Below are 25,690 nucleotides of genomic sequence, written 5' to 3'. Positions count from 1 at the left end.
TTTCTCCAGTTTAAATTTATCTTGCTTTATCATCTTGATATAAGATCGATTCTGTTCTCAGTTTGATAAAAAAGCTCTTCAATAAAAACCATATTGTACCCTTAAAGCTACTTATATCCTATAATCAAATCCTATTTTCATCTTTTTCCTTAGCTGAATAGATTTAGGTCTTAAAAATCTCACTGTCCGCGAAGAGCTTTTTCTAGCCCTCCCTCAGCTCAAATAATTTTATTTGTGTACAGTTTCTTTCACCATCCTTTTAAAACTGCAATTGGACATGGTATTTTACCAATGAAATCTACAGTACCATTCTCAAGCTTTTGTGCTCATCACCTTTTGATGCTTGAATATTGTCCTCCTTTCCCTGTCTCTCAGTTTGAGATCTGTGTAGTTACTCAGTTTGGAATAGTAGGACTCGGAATCTAAAAAAAAACCCCAAAACTCTGAAAGTGTTCTATCAGACTGAACCAGAGAATTGGTGAAAATACGTATTTAAACCCTCAGCAAGTTTGCTGATGACACAAAAATGAGAGGAGCGGCTGGTACACCAGAGGGTCAAGCTACTGTTGGTACAACCCCATGTACCAACATGTGCTGAGGGCCACCTGGCTGCAAAGCAGCCAGGAATAAAAGGACCTGGGGGTCCTGGTGAACACCGGGGTGTACACGAGCCATTGATGGGCCCTTGTTGAAAGGAAGGCTAATGGTATCCTAGGTTACTTTAGGCAAAGTATTGGCAGGAGGTCAAGGGAGGTGATCCTTCTCCTCTACTCAGCACTGGTGAGGCCAGTTTGTATGCTCCTCAGTACAAGAGAGACATGGATGTACTGGGGAGAGTCCAGTAAAAGGCCACAAAGGTGATTAAGGCAGTGCAGCATCTTTCCTATGAGGAAAGGCTGGGAGAGCTGGGACCGTTCAGCCTGGAGAAGAGAAGGCTCAGGGGGATCTTACCAATGTCTATGAATACTTGAAGGGAGAGTGCAAAAAGGAGGAAGCCAGGCTCTTTTCAGTGGTACCCAGTGACAGGACCAGAGGCAATAGGCACAAACTGAAACACAGGAGGCTCTGTCTGAACATCAGGACACACTTTTTTACTGTGAGGGTGGCTGTGGACTGGCACAGATTGCCCAGAGAGGTGGCGCAGTCTCCATCCCTGGAGATACTCAAAAGCTGTCTGGACACGGTCCTGGGCCGTCAGCTATAGTTGGCACTACTCAAGCAGGGGTTTGGACCAGATGATCTCCAGAGGTCCCTTCCAATCTCAACCATTCTGTGATTCTGTGAAATCTTACATGCCCATGACAGCTGTGAATAGATCTCTTTTTACTTGCTCCAATACTACCTTCTCTGTGGTCACTCTGTGTTGTGACCATTGTGTAAGTTCTGAGCACGTACGTAATTAGTATATCAGTGGCTAAAGTCTCAACATTTAGAAAGCAATATGTATAGCATAACATATATTTGTGTCATATAATAAAATAGTAAAGCTTTGCACAGTACTGGTAGGGGAGCCACACATTAATAAAGGTTTTATTAAAATGAAAAACTGCCGTCTTGTCAGTATACATGTTACTAGGCAGTATCACCAAAATGCTATTTCCATCTTTATGCTTGCAAAGTACTTGTATTCATTATTCTCCCTAAAATGCATTGAGGTCCAGAATCAGAAGTACTGTACTTTTGCCCACTACAGAAAAAAAAAAAAAAAAGAAAAATAATACATCTTACTCAAAGTTTCAAAGCAGTTGTGAATAACAAAAGCTGTAGATTATGCTCATCGAACAGAGACTCCTGTTTTTTAGAGGTAAAGAACGGCCTAACTTCAGCAGGACAGACACCTCAGAATTTTGGTTTTGGGTGCTTGTGGTTTTTTTTTGTTTTGGCTTTTTTTTTTTTTTTTTTGTTAAAAAGAAGTAACAAAATAAAAGACATAAAATTCCTCTAGTGTTGTTTGTTGTCTTTTTGGTATTAAGCTGTTATTGTTTCTTTAAACAGTTTAATGAAAAAGATTTAAAACCAACTATACTATTACTTTGGGGAAACAAAAAAAGACTCCATTCAATTTTATTCTGAAACAAAATAGATTTCAGTAAATATATATACATTATTTTTTTTTCCCCTAGAGTAAAGTTTGCCCATTTTTGATAGACCCTTCTTTCCGGGCTACTGAATGGTTGAAGACACATTTGAAGGAATCACGTTTGGAGGTTATTAACCAACAGGTGCAGTATTTACTCTTGGTCTTACAATTCTGTTCTGCTTGAGCTTGCTCTATTCCAGACTTTAGAGAGCACTTTTCAAAAGAGGTATGATAGCAATCACCAAAAATGGGGTTATATTCCCTGAAGCATATAATTTCTCACAGACTTCTAGGTTACAATGATTCTCATGTGGTACTGAAAATTTGTTTACTCGAGGAGGAGATCAGAGTATTTAAATTTGGAGGATCAACATCTGGTATTACTTCTACAAGTTTGCCTCTTTGTGCTGCCCTCTCCAAGAATATCAGTATTTCCTGCTGGGAGGAAGATAGTAAGCCGTTTATAAACAGAGAGGTCTTTTGTATTCATGGTTGCCGTTCACTGGATGTCAGGAGTATGTATGCACTTCTTCCCTATGATTTTTGTGTTGTATTATCTACATTGGAAATAGTAGGTTGGATTTCAGCTTGAGATTAAGATACCTAAGATTAATTGTCTACATGTCACAGTTTCCATGGGTGGTGAGGCTTGGCTCAGTTGCATGCATGTGGGCAGGCATCTAGTGCCATTCAAAAGTCCTTTATTGAACCCCACCTGGCCTCAAGAATGCTGCTTCAACAGAATGTAGGTCTTCCACATATCCCTGTCAGCTCTGTGCAGGCCTTTTAGATACTCTCTGATGGTATTAGATACGTACCTTTGAGTAACTGAATGCTTTCCCTGCTAGCTGGTTGGCTTGATTGCCTTTTCGGCTCTGTTGTTTGCATTGACTGTAGTGGAATCTTAAATACTGTGTGCGTGTTTAGACACCTACGTGCAAAAACCTGTTTGGACACCTACACGCAAATGACTGTGTTTAGATATCTTAATATCAATGTGAATCCTGTCCTTAGGTCTTGATTCAGTTTTGAGACATAGCAACCTAGTAACATTTGAGATGCATTAACTAGCCAGGACTTCCAGGAGCGCCTGACAGATGTGACACAGGACCTGTGGTAGACCTGCCCTCCTCTGGTGCGGCACTTGGAGAGCATAGGTTGTCTGTATGTCAGTAGCTGAATAGATCAAACTTATTTAAATTAAGTACTTGTGGCTAAACCCTGAAATATCATATGATGCTTGTAATAGCCTTTTTTAGCTACACTACTGATTTTTTTACATTTAGACTCGGGATACAATGCCTTCCTGTTCATTCTGAAGTGTTAATATTTCAAAAAAAAAATGTGAATCAAAAGAATTCATTTCTGTTTGCCCAGGACACCAACTTCCTAACTGCTCTTGAGCTGGCAGTGAGATTTGGGAAAACACTTATTATACAGGAAATGGACGGAGTGGAGCCTGTGCTTTACCCGTTGCTAAGAAAAGATCTTGTTGCTCAAGGTAAATGACCAAGATGTTTACAAATGCTTGCTCAGAGCTTTTGTAGGTTAGATCTATACATATCACATAAAACTCAATCTTTCTGTAAACACGAGTGTTGTGTAATATTTTTGCTCTTTAACATTAGCCTGCTGCTGACGTTTCAATGCATGAAATACGTTGGAGATACGTTCTTGTTTAGTAAGTGGAAAAATATTGAAAAGTATTTAAAGATTTTTTGACTGGAATTGGGATAAAGTGTTTTTATCAATTCTTACAATTTAAATTTTAAGTTAATTTCTAGTGATAATTTCAACCACATAGTTTTACTTAGGAACTTGGGCCTTAAGTAGACCAGAAATTACACAACTGGTGGTGCAGTTAGAAATCAGAGTTTTAGAACGTTGGTGTTGCTGTTTCTCTTTCATTTCTCTGAAACTAAAGAAGGCATACAGGTCTGTTCCTGAGGTGCCTTTGGAATGGGGGCGGTCATGGAGATCAGCAAAATGGTGGAATTTGGCAAAAGGAGTCTCCCTAACTGATGCCATGAAAGGAAAATAAAACCCCATTTACCTTTTACAGTATATCTCCTTTGGAGCGAAAATGTACTATATGTAACTCTCTTTATAAGTGCTTTGGATTTAGTTCCTTTAAAAAGGCTGATATGGAAAATTGCGTTGAAAGTTTAGCAAAGATAAATAGTAGTGATATAAGTGTCTCAGTATGAATTATGTTGAATTATGTTGCATATTTTGAAATTATATCAAAACTGCACGGATTAAAAAATACAACAATGTATGATTTAAATACTTTCTAAATTGTTGTGATTAAAGTATACTTACTTTATCCTTAGTAAATATATTTCTGTCTCAAGTGTTAATTCCTCAGCTCATACCACAGCCTGTGCATGTAATTTACAGTATGAACTTTGGGCATTGAAAATAGCTGAAGACTCCTTTGTGCTGTCATTTCATCTAGTACTGAGATCTAGTAATGGGTGAGGTAGTAGTAATTCTTTAAATGTAAATACATGGTAAAAATAAATGCAAACGCTGTAGAGTTCTTAGGTACATTTCTCTCCTGTATAGAAAAGTTCTGTTTAGTGAAAAGAAAATGTTAGTTTAAATCATTCTTCCGTTACAGATGCGCTTGCTTGTTTGTCCTCAGTAAAAGTTGAGCGCAGCACCAAAGTGGTGACTTTGGGGATCTGCAGGAGGCTAGGTTGAACATCTTTACAACTTTTTGTTTTTCCACTAGCTTCTGCTGAACTTTAGAAAGCAGAGATATGGTATTACAGGCATCTTAACTGATTTTACCCAAGGAATCAAATTAAGAGATGAACGTGTCTGCAGAACTGTGGAGAAAGCAGATTAAATTAAAATATACTAGTTTATTCAGGGAAATTGCTCATAATGCTCAGGCATCCTCTTTTGCATGTTAATGAGCTGTGTTAATGCTAGGTCCGTGCAAGTCCAAACTAGGGAGCTGTTTTTTGAAAAGGGAGAGTAGGTCACTATTTGAGTCTTTTCGGTCACTTCACAAGCGAGCGCGCACTCCTTCTCTTTGTCAAAACGCCTGTCTCCATTATTTTGCTTGTGATGACTGTACGTATTTTCATTACTTGGAATGAAACATTAAGAAAAATGTGAATATATATATACTGCAATAAATTTTTCCTTGTGCAGCTTCCATTTTCTGTTTGACATTTTTACAGCATAGGCCTAAAATTTATTCTGATCCTGGGCACAGAAGCAAAATTGGTATGTGATTTTCATCTCTACCAGTGTTTTAGCAAGAGATTTATACTTGGGCCATTTCTGATCTGCTCCTAGTGCTAAAAATAGAGAAGCACTTGGCTATACCGCCTCAGAAATTTCTCTGCAAAGGAAATTTTCACTTTGAAACTTTTGATCGTATAATTCTGTTCTTCCTTCTTACTCTAGGCAAAACCGTACTCTAGTCCTGTGACTGTTTGAGTCTATTCTGTTCTGACCCTGCTAGAATGGAAGCCTGTGATGGAGGGAGGGTGGTGAGAGGCCATACATATAGTTTAATTCTGTGACAAGCGTATTGAGAAATGTCAAAATATTAGGAGTATAAACAGAGAATGAAACCACGACAGCAGAAATTTAATAAATTAATTGTTTCTTTCATACTGTGATTAACTTAAATGTATATGTAAGATGACTTTATGGGCTATTTCTTAATGGAATGTTTTTCTTTCAATCTAATGACTATATATTCCAGCATCTTTAGTTTCATAGACTTTCTTTATAACAATTATCACAGAAAGTAATATCTTAATAGAATTATGATTGTACAGCAACATCAACCTTCTACAAATAAATGTAACAGATCAGAGATGAAATCTAGTGGTTTTGGATCACATTTAGAAAACGTTGAACAATCTTAGTTAGCCAGTATGTAATTACAGCTAGTATGTTTTGACAGAGTGGTATATCTATGTGGAAAAGTAAATGAATATATGTAAATTAGGACAGGATTCTTACACAAAAGGGGGATTCTCCAGTTCATCTTCTGTGGTGTTCTGTGTCCTGATCATTGTTTGAAGATTTCAAAGATTCATTAGTCTTACTTTTACTTCAAGTGCATTTTTTGCCATTTATGCTTTTTGTACTGGATAAGGATAACGAAACTACCCTGGTGTGTTAAGTGTTCTCATTATGTAACTTTCTTACACTAGTGTTATGTTATTGCATTTTTTTGGCTTAACAGTGCAGGATACGTTATGTTCCTTAGTTTTTTTTTTAAATTAGTTTTCTTTCTGAACAATGTATAAATAAATTTTATAAAATATATTTGCATCTATTGGTCACAAAGTATTACACAAATATCATTATTTTCAGATAATTTTACAATGTTCCAATCAGAGTAAGAGTAACATCTATTTATTATTTACAGGACCCCGTTATGCTATACAAATAGGTGAAAAAATTATAGATTATAATGAAGAGTTCCGTCTTTTTCTGTCGACGAGGAACCCAAATCCCTTCATTCCACCTGATGCTTCTTCTATTGTTACAGAAGTAAACTTTACCACAACAGGAAGTGGCTTAAGAGGACAGGTAGGCATTTAGAATATAAACAATGTATGTATAGCGGACATTCATCGCTACGTTAAGCTTCTGGGAGAAGCCCTATGGTGCAGTTTGCATTAATGGTCACGGAGATGTTTTCTAGCACACAAATATAAATGGTAAAATTGATGCTGAAACTAAATTTAAATTTTAAAATCTTTTCTTTTAGTGCACTTTGGAACAAAGTAGTGAGTCGAACAGAGAAAATGGAAAATGTCTCATTGACTTCAGTTGCAACAGATTAATTGCTAAGCTTCTGTTCTCTGTTCAAGATGCATATATGGTACCGTGGAAGCATTTCTGTTATTGCTCTCCAGTGGCCTTGTTAGAGAGTAATGCTAGCATCGAGATACTTTGTGTACAGGGAAAATATAAGGAAGCCAAAAAGCTGTATATTGTACTTCCTCCAAAATGCTAGTAGCTGTTGAAATTTTTCCTATAACGTGTAGGAAGCAAAATGTAGTGTACAGATGGAAGGGAGAAAAAAAAAGGGATAAGTTAAGGGAAGAAAAAACCCTCTGTATTTGGTATGAAACAATTTTTTCCCGCAAAACAAAAGGCTTAGAATGGAATGTAAATAAGATGTTGATAAGTAAGATATAATTCAAAATGTGAAGCATGTATAACTATATGGATTTCTTCCCTTCACTGGAGATAGGGAATTGACATCATACAATGTAGCCAAGTGAACTGACCTCCTCTTTTAGTGGAAATATGTGGGGGGAAAAGCTTTGTTTTTTGTTTTCTCTCTTTATTGACAGGAGAGGTGTTTGACTTTTGGTAGACTTGCTGGAAAGAAATTCACTCCCATTCTTTCCAGTTTGTGCTTTCTAGCACCTACTTCTTTTCATATCTGATAACAGTGTATACGCTAATGAAGACTACCAGTCATTTAAACACAGATGTAATTCAGAACGATGTGCAAAGGTTTAGGTTTCAGCGTAAATGGGTATGAATCATTGTCCTTAATAAAGGGATCCAGTGCCTTTTGAGATGTCCTTGAGTATCTCATCTGGCTTGCATCTGCTGTTATACACAAGGGCATGGTTCACAGTTCTTCCGGGGTTATACCTGCCACTGCAGGGTATCCTGGATGTTTACGTAGATTTAAAGCTGTTGGATGTCTGGTGCAACCGAGTAAACCCTTAAAAATCTACTTTCAAAAATATAGGCTATATACTGCTATATGATTAGAAGCATATATTATGCTATATAATTAATGAATATATCTTATGAAGTCTTAGAATGTTTTTTATCCTGTTGAATAATCTCATTTCTTTTAGCTTTTGGCTTTAACAATTCGGCATGAAAAGCCTGATTTGGAAGAGCAGAAGACAAAACTGTTACAACAAGAAGAAGATAAGAAGATACAGTTAGCTAAGCTTGAGGAATCTCTTTTGGAGGTAAAATAAATTTACCTCTTTTGTATCTGTTAGATCAATAAGATAGTGTTCATATTGCTATGTGTTTGAACGAAGATGGTGAAAGTATTGGAATAATGAGCCCTCAGAATTTTTGATTTGAGAAAATAAGTGTTATTTTGCCTGAGGCTGTTGGGAGAGTAAAGTAGATAAGATACGTACATCTGTCATGAAATTGTGGCATTTCAATACATTAAGCATTGTCAAAGTTAAATGTATGAATTGTTAGGCCAGATATAGGCTTATTTAGATTGATTAGAAATTTCATTAATTTTAATGCATTAAAAAAGAGAAAACTCTGTTAAAAATGATACTCTTTTTCAAATTACGAGTTTTTTAAAAAGCCACATTTTTAAGCTTGTGAATCATGTCAAGTAATACTTTCTCAAGTTAAGAAATGGTTCTGTGTTGTGAAAGGAAAAAAAACTCAAAGGAAAATTCCCAGTAGAAAATGGAAAGGTTTGTTGAGACACATTTAAAATCTTAACCTCCACAATTGTTTCTTATTAGCAATGAACTGTAATATTTACAGTTAACATTTTCCTTTCTCGTATTTAAAATTAATAGTCTCAATTTTCAGTTTACCTTTTTATTTTAATGAAAGTAATTATGCTCAGAAACAGTTGTACACCTCTATAAGAAAATGTAGCTTCCAAGGAAGAGGACTGTTTTCTTTTTTGTTGGCATCTTGTCATGGATTTCATAAAAACTGTACTTCATGCACACAGGGATAGATCCTGCTTCCTTCTAAAGTATTACAGCTGCAGGCAGATTGACCTGCTGCCTCAAACCCCTCAGTCTGTGGCTGAGTCATAGAACTTTGCAGTATCCAGCATAATGGACTTGAGCATAAGCTAATCGTTTTTACAGATTCCTCAAAAAGTAAGAAGCTGACTGGCCATCAATAGCTCAGTTTTAGAATTTTGCACATGATTATCTAATATGATTTAAATTTCCACATTTACTGTTCTTATTAAACTCCCTATTATGTCTCAAATACTAAGCTCGAACCTTTTTTAAAACTGTGATGGGGCAGATTTCTCTTGCAGTCAGAGGGAAACTTATTCTCTAAAAAAATTCCATATTCAAAGTTGAACATTTTTTAACATCTTAATGTCTACCAGAAACTGAGAGTTTAGAGATGCAACAAATGAGGTCCACCTTTTTAGAACAGCCTTTTTGTGCGATCTTGGAACTCCAGAATCTTTCCTATTTGTCCAATCTGAATCGTCAAGTGCAAAATTTGAAGTAATTGATGCCTACGATATCTGCAACAAAAAGCGGCCAAGTATTAACACAGAGATTGGTTTCAACTTTGGCGTTCTTGTTAGTGCTGAAATCAAAGTACTCTCTGACCCTGAAGAAAAAAACCTAAAGCTTAGTGGAAATTACCAGGTGCTACATGGACTTTATCAACAAAGCAGTCGGTGCTGGAGGTGATCTGGCTAAATTCAAGTTAATCCTAAAGCAACATTAGCTTCTATCTGAAGTACTGTACCGGTTTTCTTCCGAAAGCCTTGAAGTAAAGACGTGCATGCTGTGGCTATCTCATAGCTCACACTATGATTCCTCATGGCAAAATCAGACTCCGTGAAAAAACAGATGGTCTTGTCCTAAACTCTTTTCAGCCAGAGAACTAAGTGCATTCTACTATTCTGACTGGTGAATCTCTACCTTGAAATATCCTGAAATGCTGTCCTGCACGTAGTTGTTCAGAACTGACTTAAGTGACAGAAGCCAGTTTTGTGTTGTTGTCTGACTAAAATACTGTATTGAAGTGTATTTACTGAAGGTTAGTATAAACCCTTAAATAACAGTGAATCGGTCAAGCTTTTCCCACTTCTTATTAGAAATTAATTGTTTACACAGGAAAACGCAGGGAAAATCTCAAGGATTTTGAAGGGACCTCAGATTACAGAACTGAAATTGTAATTGTGAGCATTCATCTTGCTTGGAAATAAGAACTAAATTGTACAGGGAATATTGCAATGTTTTTGAAGGAAAATGAATTTATGAATGACTGGGTACAGGAAGTCATTACAAGTAGCCAATTTCAGGTTAAATTGGTAGTTAAATAGAAGAAAAAATACCCTAATTTGTATTTACCATGGGAATATTGGTGCGTAAGAGTCTAATCATAGAAATCATTCTCAGAAGCTTGCTGGCGACTTAACTTTCAGAACCTGGCAATCTGGATTTTTGGAGGTTGTTCTTGGGCTTTATTTAAAACAACAACTCAGTTTTTGGAGTAACCACTTGCTTTCTAGTACTCTTGATGCATGCAATGATTCGGAAATATGTACAGGCCAGAAAGAAGGACAGCTTCCAAATGCTTCCACTACTTTACGGGTGTTTTTTTTAATGTAACATAGATGACTTTTGTTTGTTTGTTTGTTTTACAGACACTTGCAACATCACAAGGCAATATACTAGAAAATAAGGATCTTATTGAATCTTTGAATCAGACTAAAGCCAGTAGTGCACTCATCCAAGAATCACTTGCTGAATCTCACAGACTTCAGAGTTCCCTTGACAAGGTAGAAGAATCTTTTAATCTTTTATTGCTGTTTTGTTTCCTGCTAAAAATAGTTATCCTCTATATAGAGAGGATGTAAACATCCAGAGGAATATAAGATCAGTAACATACTAAATTAATTTTCTGGAGTAAATTATATTTGGGATATGCAAGTACAGAAAGTATTTTCAGTAATTAAATTCCTTTGTTTTACACATGGTGAATAGCTGTACAATTTAAAGACTGCCCGTTTGAATTAAAGAAACTTTCCCCAAGGACTTATTGGCAAGTAATGGGTTTTGACTTGATTTTTGCCATCTGCTATTGCAAACAGGATGGCTCATATGGTTGTTCTTAATTAATATATTGCTATAGCTATTGCGAAAATCTAGATCATTGGTGATGCTATTCATCTGGCATGCTGTTTTTGTAACACATTACAGAGTTTTTCTCTGTGTTCTTATTTGTCTAGTTTAAAATTTTCTATTGAATTTTAGGACATGTTCTGTGGCGGGAAGAAGCCTCAGTGCCCTAGCGATTAATTTCCAAAATTTAAAGAAATTTTTTGCTAAAAATGCTTTCTTCCAATGTTGAAATCTAAAGACAGTGTTTAATTCTTGAATGCATGTCACTCAATTTGAAGCATCAGAAGGGATTCAGTTTTCTAAAACAGTGGGAGTCATCCAAATGTTTATTTGATGGGATGAATAAATGTTTATGCATAACCAGTAGATGGCAGTAAGGTACTGAGTTTTTATATATGTATGGGTTTTTTTATCCGCAGGAGCGGGACGCCTATCTGCCTTTAGCTGAGAGTGCTAGCAAGATGTACTTTATTATCTCTGACTTGTCCAAAATTAATAATATGTACCGCTTTAGTTTGGCGGCTTTTCTGCGGCTTTTCCAAAGGGCTCTGCAAAGCGAACAGGTATTTTCTCTTTTCCTGAAGCTGTTAGTGCTGCAGAAGAGTCAGTCTGCTTTGATCCTAGGAATTTGTTAGTTGCTCTGGACATTTTTAGAAAATAATGTATAATAACTTATGATGAAATGTATGATTAGTGATGCTAATCAACTATTGTGCTTTAGATATTCAGAGTACAGGCACATGGAATTTTTAATGATTTTACATTACATATAAATCATAAAATTGATGTGCCATCTGAAAACAAAGTAACTCATTTGTAATTTCAGGCTTGCTTTTTGTCTAAGGTGAATTAGGAAAAAAGGTTTATCATAACTTTACTGAAGGATTTATTTAAATAAATTAGTGATCTAATCTGCAGATAACACTAATTCTAACAACAAGGGTAGAATAAGAAAATACCTATATTTTTACATGGTTCAGTTACCTGAAGGAAGATCAAAACTTTATCTACTTTCATACAGTTTGTAAGCATGCATGCAGCCTGTCTTGTTAAAAAAGTAATTTTTACTTTTCTCTATTCTAATGGCCAGTATATTCTTCTTACTGAAGCACAAAATTATGGATTTATCCCTTGTCACCTCACTCTTTAGATCTAAAACCCCACACTGAGTGACAATGCATTTTCATTTAAGTCAGCATCTCCAAAATTCATCTTAGTTCTCCTTGTTTCCACTTTAGAAAGGCATTCACCAGCCTTTCATCATGTTGCTTTTGGATTCTCCTTTATTCTGGCATCTGTGCTTACAGCTTTCCTTTAGCTCAAATCATTGCCAGGAACATGGTTCTAACTATGCGAACTTGCCCTCTTTTAAAGTTCTTTACCTATTACTTCTTTTCCACAATATGAGCTTCTAACTTCTTGTTCTTACTTTCACTTGCATAATTTCTTTTCGTCCTGCCTATTATGTTAACTATTTAAAGCTCAACCTCTGGTTTTGCCTTCTTTGCTTTCTTCCTTCTTTTCTTCTCCTCTATCCAATTCTTCGTTTTTCCCAAACTATCTTTTAGACATGGGAAAGTTATTAGTCAAATCAACTTGTGAATCCAAATTTCCCTCCTTTATAAACTCATCTCTTCAAGTTCCATCAGGGTAGAAAGAAACTGGTTTTTGAAAAATCTCATACTACCCATTACCTACCCCCCACTCCTCACCCCTGTCTTTCTTCTTTTCTCCTATCTTTCTTTCAGTTTTCTCCTGTTATAATTAGTCTTTTAGTCTGTAAGCTTTGAAGGACAGGGTATATTTTCCATTTTCTACAATGTTTACTTCAGTTGGACCAAATTTGGATGCAAGTTTAGTAACTACACTTCACGTCAACATACCTGTTCAATAGCATTAAATACAGTAATTCAATACCTAACCAATTTTTTTACCAAGTGGAAGCTATGAGATTTCAAGGATATTAATGTTAGGAGAAGAAACTGTTATGTCACTCCCTATGTATTTGCCTTTTATATAGTGTTGTATAATGATCATAGTCAAAATATTCAAGGCCAAAGTATTTTTTTCTTAATGCTTTAGCATGAACTTATTTTATCATCTACTTATTGATAGCTGTAGCTGAGTTCAATAATATGTTTCTAGAACTAGTGAGTATCACATAGAGTCCAGATTATTTGTGTCATTCTGCTGAAATATATGGCGTACATAAAAAGATTCTTACTTCCACATGAATTTTTGAAATCTAAACTTTCTTTTTAGGATTCAACTAATACTGAGGAAAGAATCAAGTCACTTATTGGCTCATTGAAGCATACAGTGTATGAATATGTTTGTCATTGTTTGTTTAAGGTAAGATCGTATTTTTTCTGGCTTTTATACGGTATATGGGTGTGAAAGTATTCTTTCAGCAACCAACACTTAATACCGCTTATTTGAAACAACCAACACTTAATACCGCTTATTATGTCAGTACATATGTAATACATGACAGAATTAAGGTTGCTTATGCGCATTTCTCCACAGGGCAGTTCTCAGTCTAGTCCTATTTCTATTTCCTATTTCCTATCTTCATTATTCTCAGTCTAGTCCTATTTCTACTTCACCTCTGTCTCCTCATCTCTGCCTCATTCTGGCTTCATAGGCGTCCCAGGCGTCACAGTCTTCTGAGCACTCTTATTCTGTTCACTCTTATTTCTAGCATTCCTAAATATGAGTGTTTGGCCTCGATGTCATGATAAGGTTTTGTGTGATTATTTGTTCTTTTTTTTTAAAAGGAAACAAAAAACCCCATTGTAGTATTTTCCTTTCTCTTTTCACATCCTGCCCCAAATCTCTACCTGCTAGCTTGTTTGTTTCTGCCTGTTCCCCTGTTCCTCCATATAATCATAGAACCATAGAATCATAGAATTGTTTGGGTTGGAAGAGACCTTAAAGATCATCGAGTTCCAACCCCCTGCCATGGGCAGGGACACCTCCCACTAGACCCGGTTGCTCAAAGCCCCATCCAGCCTGGCCTTGAACACTTCAGGGATGGGTCATCCACAACTTCTCTGGGCAACCTGTTCCAGTGCCTCACCACCCTCAGAGTGAAAAATGTCTTCCTCATAACCTAATCTAAATCTACCCTCTTCCAGTCTGAAGCCACGTTCTTAATGTATTTCTTGTTTGCTCTGTATTTGAATCAGGTGGTTTTTCTCTTCTTGCTCTCTTGGTGAAAACCTAGGATAGATATGCCTTTCACTTTCAATTTTAACTTTTACTTTCACATGGAACAGTCATAACAGGAGGTGTTTGTCTCATAGTACCAGGCGGAAGAACAGTAGGTCTGCGTAGATGATCTGAGCAGTAGTACAAATCATGCAAGTCCGGAGTTTGATCAGTGAGAATGGAGAGATCTTGGAAATTTTTGCAACACCTCTTCCCCTCTCCCCCCAGTCTAGCATCACTGTATTGAGGATGCAGAGGTAGCACTTATTTCTAAGGATTTTGTTTTATCAACGTCCAAGCGGATTCTCATGAAATATTCTCATAATAATTTAATGTCTGTGTTTGAAGTCATGAGTATGCGAAGCCTTCCAATAAGTCATCACATCTTTTGAATATTGCAAGGCAGCTATTTTTATATATCAGAAGAGATTAAAGGTTTCAAAAGCAAGGCACAGAAAGGAGATTTCTAGTAGGAAAGAATTTCACTGTGAATGGTCAGATTGGAGTTTAGAAAATACTGAAAGTGTAAGTGTTACTGTACAGCTTCAGCCTAATGGTCCATCCGGCTTAATATCGTGTTCTGATAGTGGAGAGAACAAATAAGCTTCTCATGCCATCAGCAATCCACTGCTAATTCTGCTTTTTATCCATGCAAATTTTTAAAGACTCCTGTGGCAGTGAGGCTTTACTAGTGTCTTCATAAATGCTATAGCTGATACAAGTTTATACCTTTTTAAGTGTGTTAGAATTGGGAACGATGGTTTTGTTGGTCTGTCTGTGGTTAATATTTATGTTTGCATGTACATAGACTTCATAGAATCATAGAATGGTTTAGGTTGGAAAGGACCTTGAAGGTCATCGGGTTCCAATGCCCCCGCCATAGGCAGGGACACCTCTCACTAGACCAGGTTGCCCAAGGCCACATCCAGCCTGGCCTTGAACACCTCCAGGGATGGGGCCTCAACAACCTCTCATTCTAAAGAATAGACTCTCTCTATAGATAGAGAATAGAATCTCTTTCTAAAGAATAGAATCGATTTCTCTAGGAGTGCAGGTTTGTTATGTTAATCAGCTGGCTGAGATGTCTATGCTTTTCAGATTTAACCCAATCCCATGCAGCATTTTTTTTCTTTCTGTTCTTCCCTTTTACTCATGCTTTATGCTTTTTAACTATGGTTCGCTTTCTTGAAAGGAAAAGAAGAGGTGCCACCTTCCTTATGCTTACTTAAAATTTTAATGAGAGAAAATATGTGTATATCTCCTATTGGCTGGTAAAATACATTTTCCAGATTACAGCCAGACATTGAAAATTGGGGACCTCAATCTGGGTTTCTGAGTGCTCCTGATTTTCCAGAGTACCAATTTCCAGTTTTTCACATTGACTTAATTACATAGTGATCTCTGCTTTCCAGCGCAGGTTTGGTAAGACACATCTGTGAAAGTTTGTGTGTATGGAAATAGGAATCCCAGTTTTAACAAGACAATATTCTTTTAAAAAATATTGTCTTGAATGTTTGCATGGTGTATTCTATGGCTCCAGTAAATCCTTATTCCTGATTTATTGCTCCAGTGCTTGGAAACTGGTTGAAGTTCAAGTGATGCAACAGACCCAGGAAAAAGTCAGAAGGTTACAGCTGGATTTTTTTTTCAAGATCCTTTTTCAAAAGTTTGCTCTGAGAAGATTTCAAGCATTTATTATGTGTGGTTTAAAAAATAATGGATTCTCTTCAGTATGCTTGCTTTATTACAAGTACCTGTTTTTTCTTCTTCACTTGAATTTGGATGTATTTTGAAACAGGGTTTGGGTTAGTATTTGTCTCTAAGTTGCAGAGGTATGTAGCGATTTTGAATTAGGATATGTGTCATTAAGTCACTACTATGGAATTAGAGGTGTTAATGAAATTTTGTTACTTACAAAAAATGCAGAAAGATGACTTTTGATGAACATATAAATACATTTTTACTGCTTTTATTTCAGGCTGATCAGCTAATGTTTGCTCTGCATTTTGTACGAGGAATGCACCCTGAACTTTTTCAAGAGAATGTAAGTGCTAGAGGAGAAAGTCACTCAGTGATTTACTTAGACTTAATATGAAGAGTAAATAAGTAGATAGAAAGTTTTTGTCTGTAAGTTTAGGACCTGGGATTTTACATTTATATGCTACTGTTTTTCTATGATAGTTACTTTTGGATGCTAACATTATACTTATTATGTTCCAAGTGAAGTAATATTACCACGAGACAGGTAGGTAAACGATTGCCTTTTAAATAGGAGTCTGAAAAAGGTGTTTATGGACCATTCTTGCAGTTTTTTGCAGGCACTGTATCAATGTTTCTTGCCACCGTGTGGCTAGACATTTATCCATCCTTCCAGTTAAATACGGATATTTCTTTGTAAGTAAAGTGATGGATACACGCCTGTTTCACTGTGACCAAGGGGTGCTTGCGCGTCATGCCTTGGTACTGAAGTGCAGAAAAGGAGTGCAAGACCTAGGGAGAAATTAAGTAAAAGTCTGATTCTGCAAAATTGAGAGATGTCACGTAATGTTTTTGACAGTGGTCTGAATGAGGCCTGATCTGAAATTGCCTAATTTGTAGGGAATTTACCTGTTGTTTAGAGGCTACTCTTTTCCCAACAAAATTGCAGCAGAGCTTAAGTACTGCTAACCCTTATTTCCATGGGACAGCACACTTCTCGGTAATGGCATATTCTTCTCTTTGGGTGTTAGACAATGCTTTTGCACAGCATGGAGGTTCTTAGTGAATTTACATGTTTCTGGTGAAATGGTACTTTTTAAACACCTGTTAAAATTAATCTGAGCTGCTTATCCTAGATTGTCTTTGTAAGAAAGAGTTAAAAAACAGACCGATCAAAGAAGCAATTAGTTTCATCATGAATTAATTTTGTAGAACAGGTCAGATGGTTTACTGCTAAAATTCCTTACTTGTCTCCATTGCCCTTACAGATAGACGAGGCTAGCTGGCTGCGATGTAGATGCCAAAGTTGTAGTTATCTATAGTGTTGTGAGATTATTCCTACTAAGTCTGCCTGCAGTAGAAGAATATGCACGGTTGACTCGATACAATTGTTTAAACATGGCTGATTAGTGTGAGTCAAGACCCGTTTAATTATCTAAAATACCTACATGGAATGGAGCGACAAAGCTCTGGCTTTCTGTACTAGAAGCTGGAGAACAGAAGGAGTATCAAATGATAGTAGATGTCAATTCGCTAAAGGAGAGTCCATTATAGGGTAAAAGATAAAGTACATTTGAAGGAACTGGAAGTTATGGACCTTGATCATATGAAGGATGTGGGTTTAAGGTACAAGGTTTAAGAAAGGTTGGTTGAAACTTTTTGATGTTATGAATGCAATGTTGTTTTATTGCAGACATATGGATTGACCAAGTGAAATCCCACAGTCTTTTAGCAATGAAGCTGCCTGATAAAAATAAATTAATCTTGTTGGTAGAGGCATACCCTGGCTATTCTTCTTTATTAGAACTTCCCTAATTCATCTTTATTATTTCTATTCAGCTTCTGAAAATATTTTGCTTTATCTTTCTAGTCCTTGAGTTTATACAGTCATGAAGGCAGCAACTTGCAAATAGTTTTCTGAGTAAATGAAAGCCTGACTGCGTAGGTTTCTTAAGTATTTGTGAGTACCGCTTTATGTGTCTGTTGCCATTGTTTAGCATGCATTTCCATCAGCTATTAGAGCTCTTAACCAGCTTAATCTGGGTTACATATAATGTACATTCCTGCAGTATCTGAATACTCAAGAGCTAAACCAGGCAAATAATATCAATAATTTTCTTACTTCTCAGAAAGGTAGAAGTTATTTTAATTAGATTGTTAAGAAAAGAGTGCTTGTGCAAGATATTTGTTGAGGAAAATGAAGGTGAAGTGGTTATTCTTTTAAAGTTATTTTTCTTAAAGCTTTTAATGTGATGAGGCTAGAAGTTGCTTATTATGCTGCCAGAGAATTTACTGTTCAAAGTCCCTGTCCCCAAAGAGTTCAACCTTCTCCACTTCTGAATTTTTTGCATAGTGATTAGAAATGTATAGTACAACTTCAACATTATGCTATAGAATGCCTTGGCTCTCAGTAGAGACATTCTCTTTCTGAATCAATATGTATAGATTTTTCTGAGGTAGTTTTACATATCTCTAAATATTATACTTCTGCTTTTTTTCATAAAAATATTACACTATTTCTGGTTTTAAAACTGGGGAGCCTTCATCTATTTTTCTGTGCAGGAGCGTTTTCTTTGTAATTGGGAGAGGAGCATCAGTTTTTAACAGAAAGAGTTGTTTCAAGACTCAACTAGATCGATGGGTGCAAAAAGCTATGCTGTGGTCTTTATCAGAGTAGTACTAGTTGGTTGACTTTTTCATTTGGAATGTTACTATTGTCTTTAGCAATAAAAAAATTCTTTATCATAGAATTTTAGATACTGATTATGTAAAATTTCAATACTTATGAAGATTTTTTAGGATATTTCTTACTACCTCTAAATATAGGATAAATGTAATTTCTAGTATGTTTTTAAATACTTATCTAATCTATCTTAAAATGATTAAAAGATGTCTTCCTGGATACAAATACCAGGTCTGAAAGATTTAAACATACATAAATTCCACTTACATTTCACTTTTCTTAATACAACCACAGTATTCATAATACCAATTATTATATTAAGTATTCCTCCTGTTCTAATAACTGCATCTTCCGGATACTATAATATGAAACACGGATTCTGTAGTTATCCGTTCTATGTGGGCTGCTGATGCCCTATCAGGCAGTATGTTTTTCCTTCCAGCCATGTGTGTTACTTCTTGCTAGTCTGTAGTTTGGCAATCTGGGTGGGAGCTGTGGTGCTGGGAAAGGATAGGGCTTCTTCTTTTGTTTCTTTTTCTTATAAAGCACCGCAGTCACTTAGCATGGATTTTGAAAAAGGAATTGCATATTACTAGTATTGCCTAGAGTTTTAAAAATGTCTTATAACTCTTTCAGAATCTAGGCTTAATTTGTTTATCTTCCTGTTTTGCCTACATGCTACTACATATTCATCTTTATTCTTAAAGATTAAGTGACTCATCAAAATCAGTGACTTATCTGAGTTGTTCATTTATTCCCCCTAGGAATGGGAGACTTTTACAGGTGTGATCATTGGAGATACCATACGAAAATCAGTAAGCTACTTTTATTTGTGTATTTTGAAATAAGGAACATTTAATTAAATCCTGAAAAGTTAAAGTTGTATTCTTACTGTATTTACTGTATTGTTTAATTAACTGTATTCATACTTTAAAGGAACAAACAACTTCTCACATAGTAATTTAAAAATACAAAAATTTTTTGAACTTTTTGAACCTGGCAACTCATTTTCTATTGTGCATTAACTTTTTGCCTGTATTCCTTTTTTTTTTTTTTTTTTTTTTTCCTTTCCTATTACCAGGATTACAAATTGTTATTTCAGTGGTGTGTTTGAGAAAGTTTTAAGCCCTCTTATGTAACTAAAACCAGTGTTTTGGAATCCTTCTTTCTCCCAGTATCATATATGAGTTGTACTTTTTGTATGGATTGATGAAATTGTCCACACATTTTGCTAACTTCGACATGCTTTTTTCCCCATCCTCAGAGTTCTAATTCTGGAGGTGTATTTATATATTTTCCTAGGTGACAGAGCTAGCTTAAGAAGCTTCTGTTGCTTGCCTGACCAATTGCGCTGCAGTTTACTAAATGTCCGTCAATTCTATTGAATCTGTATGCTTTCAAAAGAACCTTCCAGTAGAAAAAGGTAGAGAAAAAAGGGCTTTAAACTAGGTTTGAAGGGGAATGGGGATGAAACCAGGATTACAAAAGTGGTGCCTGGGAGAAGCGTACCAGTGCTTCTGGGTAAAAGTGTTAGCAAGGTCTTGCAGCCTGTCCCAGTGATGGTGGGGGATGGTGAATTGTGTGACAGCAAAGACATGAGGGGTAGTGATAATTTGGTAGCTACAGTAGTGTCTGAGTATGATCAGGTACGAATTAGGGCTTGTCCCCCCAAGAAAGTGGCAGGACAATTAGCCCAGCTGAAGTGCATCTATACTGATGCACGCAGCATGGGAAATAAACAGGAGGAGCTGGAGGCCATTGTACAGCAAGGAAACTGTGATATAGTTGCCATCACAGAAACGTGGTGGGAGGACACACACAAGTGGAGTGCTGTAATCGATGGCTACCAACTCTTCAAAAAGGATAGGCAAGGAAGAAGAGGTGGTGGGGTGGCCCTCTATGTCAGGGGCAGTTTTGAATGTCTGGAACTTAACAGTGTGGATGACAGTGTTGAATGTGTATGGATAAGAATTAAGGGGAAGGCCAATAAGGCAGACATCGTGATGGGAGTTTGTTATAGACCTCCTAATCAGGATGTAGAAGTATTCTATAAGCAGCTGGCAGAGGTCTCACGATCATCTGCCCTTATTCTTGTGGAGGACTTCAACTTCCCAGACGTCTGCTGGAAATACTACGCAGCAGAGAGGGAACAGTCATGGAGGTTCCTGGAGTGTGTGGAAGACAACTTCCTAACACAGCTGGTGAAGGAACCAACTAGGGGAAGTGCCCTACTGGACCTACTGTTTGTTAACAGAGAAGGTCTTGTGGGGGATGTAAAGGTTGGAGGTCGCCTTGGGCAGAGTGATCATGAATTGATAGAATTTTCAATTCTTGATCACGTAAGGCAGGGAGCCAGCAGAACTGCCACCTTGGGTTTCCGAAGGGCAGACTTTAGCCTGTTTAGGAGCATGGTCGAGAGCGTCCCTTGGGAGGCAGATTTGAAGAGCAAAGGTGCCCAGGAAGGCTGGGCATACTTCAAGCAGCTGCTCTTAAAAGCGCAGGAGAAGGCCATCCCCTTGTCTCGAAAAACGAGCAGACGGGGAAGACGACCAGCCTGGCTAAATAGAGAACTTTGGCTGGACCTCAGGAAAAAAAGAAAAGTTTACATTCTCTGGAAAAGGGGGTTGGCAACTTATGAGGACTATCAAGATATAACAAAGCTATGTAGGGGGAAAATGAGAAGGGCCAAAGCTCAATCAGAACTCAGCTTGGCCACTGCAGTTAAAGACAATAAGAAGAGATTCTTTGAGTATATCAATAGAAAAAGGAAGACTAGGGAAAATGTAGGCCCACTGGTGAATGAGACAGGTGCCCTAGTGGTGGAAGACACAGAGAAGGCAGAGTTACTGAATGCCTTCTTTTCTTCGGTCTTCACTGCTAAAGCTGTCCCTCATGAATCCCATACTCTGAAGGCAAAGGGGAAGATCTGGAGAGAGGAAGATTTTCCCTCAGTTGAGGAGGACCGTGTCAGAGACCACTTGGCCAAGCTGGACATTCACAAGTCCATGGGCCCTGATGGCATGCATCCGCGAGTGCTGAGAGAGCTGGCGGATGTTATTGCTAGACCACTCTCCATCGTCTTTGAACGGTCATGGAGAACAGCAGAGGTGCCTGAGGACTGGAGGAAGGCCGACATCACTCCAATCTTCAAAAAAGGCAAGAAGGAGGAAGAGAAGGCTGAGGGGAGACCTTATTATGGCATACAAGTATCTAAAGGGTGGGTTGAAGGAGGATGGAGCCAGGCTCTTTTCAATGGTTCCCAGTAAGAGGACGAGGGGTAACGGACACAAGTTAGAACACAGGAAGTTCTGTTCAAATACAGGGAAACACTTCTTTACGGTTCAGGTGACAGAGCACTGGCACAGGCTGCCCAGGGAGGGTGTGGAGTCCCCTTCTCTGGAGATTTTCAAGACCCGCCTGGATGCAGTCCTGAGTAATGTGCTGTAGGCAATCCTGCTTTGGCAGGGGAGTTGGACTAGATGATCTCTAGAGGTCCCTTCCAACTCTGATAATTTTGTGATTCTGTGATTCTGTGAAAAAAGCTAAGCTTTCTGTAGTCTTATCCATTATAGCCCTTCTTTGAATCAAATATTTTGACAAAGGTTTTGAAAGGTGCTTTTAGGAAACACGAGCCCAATGAGGAATCATGAGCTCAGTCTTTGCCTCTTCTTTTGCTAATCTCCTCCTCTCCTCCATTCAGGGTCAGGCTAGCTCATATCCATCAGGCTTAGCTGCAGTTTTCATCATTCACAATTACTTTTAACCTTTAGCCTTTTTTTAGGTATGTCAGGGTATCTTGTACATTCGGTGGTACAAGACAGTGACCTGTGTGAGTAGCTTGTTTTTAGAATATCTGTGACACCAACTGTGTTCACATGCATGCTGGCAGAAGTGGCAGGTCACTTAAAACACAATGTATTGTTCAGGTTTTCTTACTTAGGCAGCTGGTTGCTAAAAGATCCTTAAATTCCCAATTTCTTTAGCCCTTAGATGACTCTACAGGTTTTGCATTTCAGTGTGAGGATAGATGTCCCTCTTCATCTCTGTGGAATCTTTATAATTCAATTAAATGTCAGGGAACTTCGTGACTGTCAAGTATTTTCTTGCTGTAGGTCATTTTCAAGCTATGTGAGATCCGATTGCATAACGGAATTTAACACCAGTTAAACACCACCTCTACCCCAACTAACACACAACCTGTGGATTTTTGGAAAGTTTGTGGACATAGGTGATTCAACACCAATTCTAACTGGAATGTATATTGCAGGCCCATCTGAAGTTTATCCTTATAACTGCTTCCGAGTTTCCTACTTTTGTTTTTTCTCAGACTTCATAACTCATGGCTGAGACATCCTTTCACAAGAAAGCTTTCCTTTTTTCTGCTGAACATTTGAGGTTGCTCTTGAAGTTGCTCAATGGTTGAGAGATCCAAGGACATTTCCATACAGAGACTGTCAGACTGGTTAATGGGCACTGTAAGATTTTTTTATAAAAAATGATATAGTGAATATGGAGATTCTACAGGAGCTTGAGCTATGTTGTTCATCCTTAGAATTTCTTCCATCACCAAGGAACACAAAAATAGAGCTGTGGCCAAACTTTACCAGCACAGAGATGTCCAGAAGTGATGCTTTGCCTAATCAATTACCCCTGAATTGCCCTTTGTTTGAAGAACCATCTTCTTCATGGCTGTGAATGTGCACAATAGAGTTATTTTTTGAAGTCAGTTGCTCACAGTGCATGTGCTCATAGCCAATCATTTGGGTCACTTGTTTTTAATGGAAAAGAAAACTGCTTAGAGTTGAGTGTGCCGAACTAGTATTCTAAATGATATTTTCAAGCTCAAGTGATTAAGCAGATGTTAATATGAACAGTATATCTCAAATTTAAATCATTGGTAGGTTTTGTTTTGTTATGCCATTTTATGAACTTGTGAATACCACAGAATACCACAGAAAGATTCCTGTAGTGAATGCTATTTTCATTAAAAACATGGGTTTCGTGATCTTATTACTGAATATAGTGTTTCACAAAAATTTGTGTTATTTATGCGTGTAATGTAACTTGCTTCAATAAGGATTCACAAAGAAGTGTTCGTGACCAGATTCCCTCTTGGATAGAACAGGATCGAGCCTGGGCAGTAGCATCTTTGAAGGTATGCATCACATGGTGGGTTGAATTTAACTTAAAAGGCCTTTCATTTTAGCAAATAGCAATTTGGACTTGAATACTCATACGTATTTGTCAGATGGAAATATTTTGTTATTTTAAACTGTTTATTCTGTCTTCCAGAAACCATAGCTTAATATATACTCACTTGAGAAAAAAAATAGGTTTTTTGAAATTTAATCTAATTTTTATGAGCCTTTTCACGTACATCTCTACCCCATCTAATAATGAATTTCAATGCATGTGAATGAACCTATCATCTTACTGAGATTTGAAAATACTTTAAACCTACCCAAGGTACTACAATTTCTATACCTAGAAAAAATATACATAGGAAAAATTGCAAAGAATATTTAAGTTAAAGGTTTTTCTTATGTAATGAATTTTACAAACCACTTCATATTGTATTAAAAACCATAAACTCTTAACTGGGAAAGTAGTTTTCTACTCACCAAATTTCCATGCGCATCCTTAAAGGTATTTCAGGGTTTGTTATTGCTCAGATCAAGTGATTTTAAACTAAAGCAAAACCCACTTTCTTGCTTTGATTCATCCTGCAACAGTCAATGTTGAAGTCCTCTGATCCTGAAGGGAACTAAATGAAAATACTAGTCCTTGAAATTCTGTCTTAGGCTCTTCTCCTGCGTGTAGCTCAGCAACAAAAAGGAAAACCTTGACCAGTCTTCGGCAAGGACTTCTGCTGCTAAATCCAGAGTTCATTATTTTTCGTTTGTCTTCACCAGGGATCAGGAACAATGGCAATAATGCTGTAGCAAGCATGTTTGTTAGGAGTTTAAGGAAACAAACTAACAGAAAGTGAGTAACTGGGTGAATCAGTAGTATGTGCTGATAGAAAAAGAACCTGGTCATGATTAAAGGAAAGGACTGAAATTGAGTGGAGCCCAAAGTTTAAAAACAAAGAACCTAGAAACAGAGCAAATACAGACTTAGCATTTCCAGGGAAGAGGTAAACAAATGGTTAATTTTAAAACCTACCCTTTTCTTCTTTAAGTCTGAGGATAAAATTGAATTATCTGATTGACAGTGATATGCACCAGTATTTACAGGTTTAGTGTCATAGTGGTATGTGGAATTAATCAAAATATACAATGTCCAAATAGCTATTCTTTATTGTTAAATATGCATTATTTGTTTTGTAGATTTCTCTCCCAGATCTGTATCAAACACTTTGCTTTGAAGATGAAGGTCTGTGGCACGCATTTTCTCAGAGCTCTGTGTGTGAACAAGACTTTCCATCTACTATTGTAAAAAGAATTTCCTTATTTCAGCAGGTAATCTTTTCATATTATATTATTTAAAAATAATTATGAGTTCAGCATTGAAAGCAATTTTTACATTGTGGGAATTTAGGCTTCAGGCCTGGTTGAATTATAAGTAGTGGCAATACCCACATTGTCTCACAGCTTAACTAGTTTGTTTAATCTAAGGATTTTTCTTTCTATAATGCATATTTAGTTCTCTCTTGTCTGAGTCTTTTTTGTGTTAACCTATTGACTGCAACTGACCATACTGTGTAAGGTAACAAGCTCTTTATTAATATTCACAGAATTAATTTTATGAATAGGTATTAAAATTCTTTCATGGTTGCTTTCTTACTGCAGAATTTGTCAGCTTGTTGAATGTCATTAATTTAGTTCATCATTAAATGTGCAAACACACATCTTACTGAAAACCACAAAATGCAGTAGCAGCCACTGCTTTTTAGAATAGTAGTCATGAAATACTATTCTTCCTGAAAGCTTGGTGATTAAAGAACTCACCAAGAATGTTGTATGGGCAAGTTACTTCCTCCTCCTGGGGATCCTTCTCCTCTGGAAGAGAACAATGCCACCCCCTCTTGTGTTTATGGATAAAAGGATGTTGTTACTTACTTTCAAATGATGCTGTGATTTTTCATTTGAAGTCACTTCATATAAAATGAATGCCCATCCAAAGAAGGAATGGGGTATA

At 37.0% G+C, this 25,690-nt stretch overlaps 1 protein-coding gene across 1 annotated transcript in view; it reads left to right on the top strand.

Annotated features, from left to right (window-relative positions):
• DYNC2H1 (dynein cytoplasmic 2 heavy chain 1) overlaps positions 1-25,690 on the top strand; it is a gene marked incomplete at its 5' end in the record, with an annotated part of 191,497 nt that overhangs the window by 73,527 nt on the left and 92,280 nt on the right. Inside the window, 11 exons of the mRNA XM_082483473.1 lie at positions 2,124-2,222; positions 3,458-3,581; positions 6,483-6,646; positions 7,942-8,061; positions 10,482-10,616; positions 11,379-11,522; positions 13,222-13,311; positions 16,148-16,213; positions 19,315-19,365; positions 23,628-23,705; positions 24,880-25,011. Coding sequence (XP_082339599.1) covers positions 2,124-2,222; positions 3,458-3,581; positions 6,483-6,646; positions 7,942-8,061; positions 10,482-10,616; positions 11,379-11,522; positions 13,222-13,311; positions 16,148-16,213; positions 19,315-19,365; positions 23,628-23,705; positions 24,880-25,011 — 1,203 coding nt within the window. The remainder of the gene's footprint in view (positions 1-2,123; positions 2,223-3,457; positions 3,582-6,482; positions 6,647-7,941; positions 8,062-10,481; positions 10,617-11,378; positions 11,523-13,221; positions 13,312-16,147; positions 16,214-19,314; positions 19,366-23,627; positions 23,706-24,879; positions 25,012-25,690) is intronic.

This window comes from Vanellus vanellus (assembly GCF_965231255.1).
Source record: "Vanellus vanellus genome assembly, chromosome: 1".
In the NCBI taxonomy this organism is placed as follows: Eukaryota; Metazoa; Chordata; class Aves; order Charadriiformes; family Charadriidae; genus Vanellus; species Vanellus vanellus.
Note: the sequence above shows the minus strand (reverse complement) of the source record. Positions and strands in the feature narration are given on the sequence as shown.